The sequence below is a fragment of the Chamaea fasciata genome, unplaced genomic scaffold (assembly GCF_029207755.1).
Source record: "Chamaea fasciata isolate MVZ Bird 193981 ecotype frontalis unplaced genomic scaffold, bChaFas1.0.hap1 SCAF_35, whole genome shotgun sequence".
NCBI classification, from domain to species: Eukaryota; Metazoa; Chordata; class Aves; order Passeriformes; family Sylviidae; genus Chamaea; species Chamaea fasciata.
This window is the reverse complement of record NW_027094120.1, coordinates 1,851,455-1,861,722: the sequence shown is the minus strand read 5'-3', so window position 1 is coordinate 1,861,722 and position 10,268 is coordinate 1,851,455. Positions and strand designations below refer to the sequence as shown.

The following is a 10,268-nucleotide window of genomic DNA, read 5'->3' as shown; positions in this document are numbered from 1 at the left end:
GCTACAGGCTGGGGACAGAGTGGCTGGACAGGGCCAGACAGAAACAGACCTGAGGGGACTGCTGGACAGCAGGCTGGACATGAGGCAGCAGTGTACCCAGGTGGCCAAGAAGGCCAATGGCTCCTGGCCTGGATCAGGAATGGTGTGGCCAGCTGGGGCAGAGCTGCTGTGCCAGCACTGATCTGTCCCCAGCTCTGCACACAGACATTGCTGCTGCAGCTGCAAAGGAAGGGAACAAAACAAGGGATCTCCAGTGAAAACTTTTCTGGGAGATCCTTTAGTTCGTTTAAAGCTACTGAGTGCACAGCTCCTCATTGACACAGTCTTTTGACCACAGAAAATATGGAGTGAAACAAAACAAGTCAGGGCACACACAGTGGCCTTGCTTTGTGACCATAATTGAAAATTAATCACAGGAAAAAAAAAAAACAACTGCAAGCAAAGCAACAAGATGTATCAAAGATGACCTTTATTACAAATGATTTGCAAGAACTGGGCAGCAGATTAATGTTTCTGAACTTGCCTAGTCATCAGTTTCCACATTGCAGCCTTGAGCTCCTGGTTCCTCAGGCTGTAGATGACGGGGTTCAGGGCTGGAGGCACCACCGAGTACAGAACTGACAGTGCCAGATCCAGGGATGGGGAAGAGATGGAGGAGGGCTTCAGGTAGGCAAATGTGCCAGCGCTGAGGAACAGGGAGAGCACAGCCAGGTGAGGGAGGCAGGTGGAAAAGGCTTTGTGCCGTCCCTGCTCAGAGGAGATCCTCAGCACAGCCCTGAAGATCTGCACATAGGAGAAAACCATGAACACAAAACAGCCAAAATATAGAGCAGCACTTAGCACAATGAGCCCATGGTCCCTGAGTTTGGAGTGTGAGCAGGAAAGCTTGAGGATGTGTGGGATTTCACAGAAGAACTGGCCCAGAGCATTGCCATGGCACAGGGGCAAGGAAAATGTATTGGCCGTGTACAGCAGAGCATTGAGAAAGGCACTGGCCCAGGCAGCTGCTGCCATGTGGGCACAAGCTCTGCTGCCCAGGAGGGTCCCGTAGTGCAGGGGTTTGCAGATGGACACGTAGCGGTCGTAGCACATGATGGTCAGGAGGGAATACTCTGCTGAAATGAAAAAGACAAACAGAAAGAGCTGAGCAGCACATCCTTCATAGGAGATGGTCTTGGTGTCCCAGAGGGAATTGTGCATGGCTTTGGGGACAGTGGTGCAGACGGAGCCCAGGTCGGTGAGGGCCAGGTTGAGCAGGAAGAAGAACATGGGGCTGTGCAGGTGGTGGCCGCAGGCTACGGCGCTGATGACGAGGCCGTTGCCCAGGAGGGCAGCCAGGGAGATGCCCAGAAAGAGGCAGAAGTGCAGGAGCTGCAGCTGCCGCGTGTCTGCCAATGGCAGCAGGAGGAAGTGGCTGATGGAGCTGCTGTTGGACATTTGCTGTGTCTGGCCATGGGGGCCTGTTCAAGGAGAAAAGATCAGTGACAGGTTAGGAGAAAGTTCTTTCAGTAAAATCAAAGCCTTTTCCCACAGACCATTCTTCTGTATCACACTGACAGCCTTTTGATTTTCTAGCAGATTTTCCTTAAACTGCAACTGGGGAGCCCTGGTTGGTGCTGGCTGAGTGGGTCTTCAGGTTCAGGGCAATTACATGCAGGGTTTTTATAATTCAGCCTTGCCATGCAGACGTGAGAGGGGGACAGGGAACCTTGTCCTCGTGTTGCACTTTGAAACCCTATTAATACAGAAGTCTCTGTCAGCTTGTACTCCCACTGCCAGTGACCAGGAATGGTAAAGTCTGTTTAAATGTTCTAGAGCTTTTTCAACAGCTTTTCTTCATCTCCACTTGACTATTTTTGATGTCAGAAACTCTCAGCATTTCTGCTGCTGCGCTCAGGGAGAACAGAGCAAGTTCTCTGAGGCAAGGTGGTGCATGGAGAATGAGGGGAGGACCTCTGTCACCCTGTCCTGTTCCAGGATTCTCTGGGCTTTCACCTGTCCCCTACACAGGATGATCACCCTCCCAAGTTCCCTTTAAAAACCATTCTGACACTGCTGAGAGCTGATGGATCCACCACAGTCCACCCAATGTCCATCCTCTTCTCAAGGGCTCAGCCCCACATTTGTACCCAAGGACACACGGGACTCATTCCACCAACCCAACAGCATTTTCTCCATCACAGAACTTGTGTGTCTCACCGTGGGGCTTTCAGATAACACAAAGATGCTACAGGGCAGGTTTGCATTGTGGAGGGAAGCTGGAAGCTTGGAAGGAAATCTCAGGGAGACTTTCAAGTGTCCTAATGATGGCACTGGATTAAATGAGATGGAGCTCCTTCCCTGGCTGCACTGACAGCATTGCCCACAGCCGGGCACTGGGGACAGGGTCACCCTGAGCCAGCTGTGCCCCCTCCCAGAGCCCCCCAGTGCCAGGCAGCTGCTCCCAGCCCTGTGCTCTGCAGAGGGAACTGGGCCCGGGGCTGCAGAGCTGCCCCATGGCTCTGCTGCAGCTCTGCCTGCACAGGAGGGGCTTCATGCCTTGGACTCCCAGCCCTGAGGGCAGAGGCTTGGCTGGGGGACAAGAGGGAGGGGGCTTGTTCCGAGGGAGGGGCTGCACTGGAAAGGATCCTCTGGAGATCTCTCCCTGCCACAGCATTTCTGGGTTTTGTTTTCTCTCATTGCCTGATCTTCTCTCTGCTTCCTGGAGATTTTTCTCCTGGAGGTATTTCCCTGTTCCTGATCTCTCCCTGCCAGCACTCACAGACCCCAAATCTCTGTGCACTCTCCTTGGCCCTACAGAAACCTGCCTGTTTGCAGGGCACTGGCTGGGGGCAGGTTCTTTTTGGAGCTTGGAGAAAGGACAGGTCAGACTAAGCCTGATGGCTCCAGTGAAGGTGATGCTGGTGCTGTCCATGGGCAAAGGAGTGGATGAAAGCACTTTTGGGAACCCATGAATAGCACTGGAGGTATAGTTCAGATGCCTTAGGGACTTTTAAACATGAAGTTGTTTATTATTTATCCCCCCCGTTCACCAGGAGTAAGAAACTGAAAACAATGACTCAGTAAATTTTATCTTTATAAAAATTATTGTCCTGGAAATATTCCTGGAGTGAGCAGAAGCCCTGAGCATGTCCACATGCTTACAGCAGAGATAGTCTGAGTTGTACTTACAGAATCCATAATGGGATGTTCCTGCTTTAGGAGATCATTGCAGGAGCTGCAGCTGCATTGTCCTGCAGCCAGAGGCTTCCAGTGTCAAGGGCTGGAAATGATTCTCGCCCAGTCAGTCCTCAGCATCTTCCCAGTCCTGAGTGATTGAAGCTCTCTGTGCCTGTGTGCTGTGCCCAGGGTGGCTGCAAGCAGTGCCCCAGCCCTGCTGGGCTGTGCACAGGAGCCACTTTGATGGAGAAATGCCTTTTTGAAGCTCATCTTGGTTGCCAGGAGGTGCCTCTGTGTCAGGAGCCCGGCCCAGCTCAGCAGCACAGACACAGCGCAAGGATGTTAATGAGCCTCTCAGGGATTTGCTGTTGTTTAAATCAGACTCAGTCCCTGAGAGAGTGTTCAAAAAACTTCTCAAGGTCTCAAAGTCAGATTAAAAACGCCAAAGTTTCTTGAAGTTTTAAATGGGTGCCATTGAGGGACACGCCTGAGAAAGTGTCCCCAGGTTCCAGTTAGAGCAGAACACCGCAGGCACTGATGACAGGTGGGGACAAACAAGGCAAAGGTGTCTCTGATGCTGAGCAAACCTGCATGTGTTTCAGGAATGCAAAAGGCCAAGGCCTGAGCTCCAGCCCCTGGCAAGGCAGATGCTGTCCCTTCCTGTGGTGGTTTTATGTTTGCTGAATTTTCTTTACTAGCTGGGAGATAAGATTTTGGGAGAAAAAGCTCAAACAGGCTCAACCTAAAAGTAAAAACAGATAGATTTTATTAGCATACACTAAGAAAAGAGAAAAAGGAAAAATGAGACATTCAAACATCTTTCCACTTACCACAAACCGTTCACTTTCCCACTCAACAGAGAGAAAACTATGATTTTTAGCCAGTTGCAACTATTTCAACACAATCCTGCATCACCTTGGGAGAGGAGCCTCTCTAGAGTTTATGGAGATACGTGCCACAGGAAAAGGTCTGGTGGTTCTCATGGTCACAAATCTGCAACCACACGGAATTTTTGCAGATTCTGTGCAGTCTCACCCATATAACAGGTTCCCAAGCTGCTTATGGGCCTCTGCATGTTTGGGGTACCATTTTAAGAATGCTTTTCTAGTATAAAGCAAGGATTCTCTTCTTCTTTCTCTAAAATCATCACTATCTCAAAAGAAATAGAGACCTCCTTTTATGCCTAGGAGCCGGAACTTCAAAATTACTTCCTTTCTAGAAGCATCTTCGTCTCAAAGGCTGAGACTTCCTCATTTTTTCCCAGGAGCCGGGTATATTTTCTATTCAAAATCCTAAATTAAATCTCATTCATATCAGTACATACAACTGTTTGACTAGAACTTGCGTTCTCCCAAACAGCATTATAATAATCTATTTTTCTGTAATTCACATCCAGAGAAGTCTGGTCAGAAACATCCACTTCTTCCAATAGTCTTTATCAGTTCTTGTGCTAACTTTTGTCTCATACTCTCTCCTTACATTTCAAATCACTCTGTCTTCTATGAAGGAAGGAAAAAGGTTAATGTCTTTGCCTAAAGTCCTTTTTTTTTTTTTTTCTCCTTCTCCAGCTGACTCCCAGAACTTTAAGGCTGAAAGTGATAGCAGGGGGAGCGTGGAGAAGAATCATGCTCAAGAACACTGATGGATGACCCTCCTCCACCCCTGGTCTGATCTAAAGCAACTCAAACTTGGATTAGCTCCCTGGAGCTCCAGAGAAGAATTTTCAAAATTCTCTCCTCCATCAGCCAGCACGGGTTTAGGATAGGTAAGTCATGTTTGAGCAACCTGATCTCCTTTTCTGACCAGGCGACCCGCCTGGTGGATGTGGGAAAGGCTGTGGATGTTGTCTGTTGGGACTTCAGCAAGGCCTTAGGCACTGTCTCCCACAGCACGCTCCTGGAAAAGCTGGCAGCCCACGGCTTGAACAGGAGCACTCTTTGCTGGGTTAACAACTGGCTGCATGGCCGGGCCCAGAGAGTGGTGGGGAAGGGTGCTGCATCCAGCTGGCAGCCAGTCACCAGGAGTGTTCCTCAGGGGTCTGTGCTGGGGCCAGCTCTGTTCAACATTTGTATTGACGACATGGATGGGGCTATTGAATCTCTTATTAGTAAATTTTTAGATGACACTAAGCTGGGAACATTTGTCGATCTGTTGGCAGGTAGGAGGGCTCTGCAGAGAGACCTGGAACAGTTGGATGGGTGGGCAGAGTGCAGCAAGGTGAAGTTTATTAAGTCCAAGTGCTGAGTCCTGCATTTTGGCCACAATAACCCCTGCAGTGCTCTAGGCTGGGGACGGTGTGGCTGGACAGTGCCCAGGCAGAAAGGGCCCTGGGGGTTCTGGTCGACAGCCAACTGAACATGAGGCAGCAGTGTGCCCAGGTGGCCAAGAAGGCCAATGGCACCTGGCCTGGATCAGGAATGGTGTGGCCAGCAGGAGCAGGGAGGTCATTCTTCTCCTGTACTCGGCACTGCTGAGGCCACACCTCGAGTGCTGTGTCCAGTTCTGGGCCCTCAGTTAAGAATAACCTTGAGATGCTTAAATGTGTCCAGAGGAGGCAACAAGGCTGGTGAGGGGCTTGGAACACAACTCCTGTGAGGAACGACTGAGGGAGCTGGGGTTGTTTAGCCTGGAGAAAAAAGGAGACTCAGAAATGACCTTATCACTCTCTACAACTCCCTGAAAGGTGTTTGTAGTCAGGTGGGGCTCGGTCTCTTTCTCCAGGCAGCCACTGACAGAATGAGAGGACAGAGTCTTAAGGCTGCACAAAGGGAAATATAGGTTGGAAATTAGGAAAAAGATTTTTACGGAAAGGGTGATAAAGTTCTGGAATGATCTGACTGGAGAGGTGGTGGCATCATCATCTCTGGATGTGTTTTAAAAAAGACTGGATGTGGCACTAGGTGCCATGGCTTAGGTGAGGTGTTGGGACATGGGTTGAACTCAATGATCTTGGAGGTCTCTTCCAATCTAGTAATTTTGTCATTCTGTAATTCTGTAAAGGTTTCCAGGTCAAATGGGCTAAGTCAATGAAGCTACTGCTATGATAAGAGTTTTATTTTGAGTTGGATGTTTTATTAAATGGTTTTCCAAGTTCCTTGATTTTCTCTATTTTGCCAGTAGAGCTGTGTGTTGCTTTGACCTCTTAGCTCAGTTGGTTAAAGTATGGTGCTAATATCACTAAGGTTGTGGGTTCAGTCCCTCTGTGTGCCATTCACATAAGAGTTGGACTTATGATCCTTGACTGTTCCTTGCAAATAAGAATATTCTGTGCATCTGTTCATCCTGAGACTATCTGCTTGGCATTTCTCCTTGTGCACCAAACTCGAGTAAGAGAACCTTTGGGTACCCCCATTATTTCAGTGTTCTGGGGTGTTACAGCCCCGCAGGCTCATTACGGCCTCTTGTTTCCATGAGGCCCTGCTGTGTCACACTGGCCCGCAGTGCCATGAGGATCGGGAGTGTCACACAGCTTTGTGCCATTTGTCCTTGCTGCCCCTCCCATCCCACTGCCCCACAAGCAGCCCCGAGCCACCCGGGAGGGACAGGCCCTGCTGTGCCAGGCCTGGGCTCAGGGCTTGGCCTTTCTGCTGCCTCCAACCAGCCCAGGCCTTGCTCAGCATTGCAGTTCCCTGCTCACAGCCTGCGGCTCCCTGCAATCCTGGCCTCAAGGATCTGCTCTCAGCAGTCCCTGGGGAGCCTTTGGCACTCCCTGCCCTCAGTGGGGCCCAGGGATGCTCCAAGGGACTTGGAGTTTTGCTTCTGCCTCCTTGAGCAGCTTCTTCAACCTTCTCTCAGTGCCTGGAGCTTCTGGACTCAGCCCCAAATCCAGCATGGGGCTGATTCAAATCCAGAAAGCAGTCACGACCTCCTTTTCTTCCTTCACTTGTCTTTGTCTCCAGGGCTTGTGCAGCTGTTTGGAGCCAGTTTGGAGTTCTCTTATGGAGGAAAATTTCAAAGTGCACCTCCTGATTTTTTTTCTAATCAAGGCTGCATTTTTTTTTTATTTTTCAGTCCATTGAAGAGGTGAAAGAAACATTCCCCAAGTGATCTTAATGCTGAGTGTCTCCTTAGGAGGTCTGGGCATGGAGAATGAGCCCCTTGCAGGCTGACCCTGTTTGGACAACCTGCTCCTCACCCCAACCTCACCGTGTCTGAAATCATCCACCAAGGACTGACATCTGAAATTATTTTTGTAAATTATGAATTTTTCTTTTTTAAAAAAATTATAAGGCAATTATAGTAATATATATAAATATATAAAATATTATTATATATGTTTTTACCTAAGTTTTACATTTATTTTAAAAATCGATACAGTTTTAGCAACCAAAAAATTATTGGTCATTGGTTCTAAGTTACACAATTCCCTTCATTAATTCATTGACAACATCTGGCTATTGATTCCTCCCTATTTAGGCTAATTAGTCCTATTTTTACTCCTTTTGTCATCCTCCTTATCGTTTTCTCAGACAGGGTAAAAGGGGCCACTTTGGGGTCCACGGAGACATTTCTGGGGCACATTTGGGGCAGTTCTAAACCTGGGGATGGAATCTGAAGAAAATTTGGGGTCTGAAGGACATCTGGGGGAGCCGGGTGGGCACTTGGAGGTCAGGGAGGGGAATCTGGGGCCCTTCGGGGTCCGGGCGGGCACTTGGGAGCCCTGAGGGGACTCTCTGGGGCGCGGGGGATGATGGGAGTTGTAGGCGCGGGTAGAACACGGTGTAACGGGGCCGCGGAGCATCACGGGAGTTCGAGGCGTGGTTTCAATGGCTGTCGGTGGGGCGCGGGGCATGACGGGAGATGGAGTCACGGCTGGAATAGGGCTCTGTGTGCGCCGCGGAGCATGCTGGGAGCTGTAGTCCCGGAAGTGCATAAAGCCGAGCTGTGGCGGGCCCGGGAAGGCGCTTGGCGGACACTTCTGCGTCCGAGTCGCGACTTGAGGCCCTCGGGGGGAACGTGTGCGGTTCGGGAGGAATTGGGGGGAACTTGGGGAGCTCGAACCGGGCGCTTTAGGACACGGGGCACAGCAGGAATTTTCGGCGCGAGACTGTGTTGGGCAGAGCTCTGAGAGCACGGGGGATGATCGGAGATGAATTCCCAGAAGTGGCTCTAACGGGCATCTCTGGGGTTGGGAGCAGTCAGGGGAGTCGGGGACGATTTTGGGGGGTTCCAAATAAATACTGAGGGGGCACTTAGGGATGCTGGAGGGTCTGGGGGAAACGTAGGGGACACATAGGGGGGAGGGGGGATACGGGGGCGGGGTTCTGTGGAGCGCGGGGCATGACGGGCATTGTAGTCCGGGCTGCAATGGGGCTCAATTGGGCCGCGGTGCATGACGGGAGTTGAAGGCAAAACCGACACGTGGCACCGACACCAGGCACCGCCCCGAGGCCCCGGTTTCCTGGCACTGATTGGGTGCTGGCGGTGATGGGCGGGAGCCTCGGCAAATGGGAGTTTGCGGAGGCGGGAACAGCCGATTCAACCCCTCTAGTCCTTCCCAGTACAGCCCAGTTCATCCCCAGTACAGCCCAGTTCTGCCCCAGTGCCCCTTCAGTCCCCCCCTTTACAGCCCATTTCATCACCAGTACAGCCCAGTCCCTCCCAATACACCTGAGTTCACTCCCATTCCCTTCCAGTTCCCCCTAGTATCTTCCATAGCACGCCCCAGTATCCCCCAGTCTTCCCCACGCTGTTGCCATTGTCCCCAGTTTGTCCCAGTGTGTCCATGGCCACAGCCCCTTGCAGTGGCCCAGGGCGGGTTGGGATGCTGATCCACCCTCACAGCCGGCCCAGGGCAGGGCTGGAGTGGTTTTGGTGGCCCCTTGGGCTGGCACACACTTGAGGAGTGTGTCTGTTTTCAGTGGGGAAAATTACGAGTTTTACATTGCTTCAAAAATAGAAAAGCCCTTTTTGCCTGAGTGCAGGCAGCTCTCTGAGCAAAGCAGGTCCCAGGTGAGTGAGGACAGGCAGGATGGGCTTGGGGAATGTTATCCATACTGGGTCAGACCTCAAGGCACAGCTTCTCTGGCCAGGCCAGGCCTTCGGAGGAGAGGCCCTGGATCAATATCAATCACAGAATGCTGCAATCACCTCTCCTCTAAAGAGAACAGTAATAAAACACACCCTTTATAACAGGAATGTGAATTTCTTAGAAGCTCTTTGAAACCTTTCTCCATAACTGCAGTAGAAAACCTTCCTAATGAACTGCACCAGAGCAGAGGGAAATCAAGGCAGAGCCGTGGTTTGTCAGGACTTGCTTGATCCCAAAGAGCCCCATGGTGCATTTGGTGCTGAGCCCTCAGGGCCTGAGAGGAGATGGCACAAACCTTTCCAGGAGTCCAAGTCAGAGGAAAAACCCAACGTGTCTCAAAGCATTCCTGGGTCCCACTGAGGTCCATCCCCAACACAGGCTCCTCATGGACTCCTTGGAGGAGAGAACTGGAGGCCAAGAGTGCCCAAAAACCTCTCAGAGACGGAGTGTGGGAAGGAAAACCCAAAGTACCTTAAAAGACATTGAGTATCTCAGAGCATTAATGAGCCCCACTGAGTGTCAGTACAAAGCCTCTCTAGGGACTAATTACAGCAGATAATTGGAGGCCATGACTGCACAAACCTCTCAGAGTGATTCAGTGTCAAAAATTCAATGACTCTTGAGTAACTTGAGGCATTAATGAGCCCCACTGAGTGTTGTTAGTGACAAAACATCTCGAGGGACTAATTACAGCAGATAATTGGAGGCCGTGATTGCACAAACTCCTCAGAGACTCCCAGGCAAAAGCAAAACCCAAAGTGCTTTGAAAAACCTGCAGTCCCTGGGAGCACTGAGGAGCCCCCCAGGGCCATTCCTGACCAAGGCTCCCCAGGGACTGGTCCCCGCAGATCCCTGGGGCCACTGGGATGTGGGGGGATGCTGAGGGCAGGACAAGGGGGTGACAGTGCCCAGCCTTGCTGGGGCTGTGCCAGGAGGCCCCAGGGCCTCAGGACAAGGTGTCCCCTCCCAGCCCTTGGTGGCACAGACCCTGCTGTGCCCCAGGGCACCAAGACTTGGCTTCTCCTGGGCACTGCCAGCCCTGCCGGGCCCTTGGCCATGTCCAGCACAGCTTGTCCTG

The 10,268-nt window shown here is 51.2% G+C and overlaps 1 protein-coding gene across 1 annotated transcript; it reads right to left on the bottom strand.

Moving 5' to 3' along the window:
* Window positions 1-504: 504 nt before the first annotated feature.
* On the bottom strand, window positions 505-1,503 carry LOC136303478 (olfactory receptor 14J1-like). The gene has a single exon (XM_066207141.1). The coding sequence runs from the start codon at window positions 1,435-1,437 to the stop codon at window positions 505-507; it is 933 nt and encodes a 310-aa protein (XP_066063238.1). The 5' UTR covers window positions 1,438-1,503.
* Between the last annotated feature and the right edge of the window lie 8,765 nt (window positions 1,504-10,268).

Bases quoted from the DNA above. Each gene is read 5' to 3' on its own strand.
- LOC136303478 (XM_066207141.1), bottom strand. From the start codon at position 1,437: ATGTCCAACAGCAGCTCCATCAGCCACTTCCTCCTGCTGCCATTGGCA.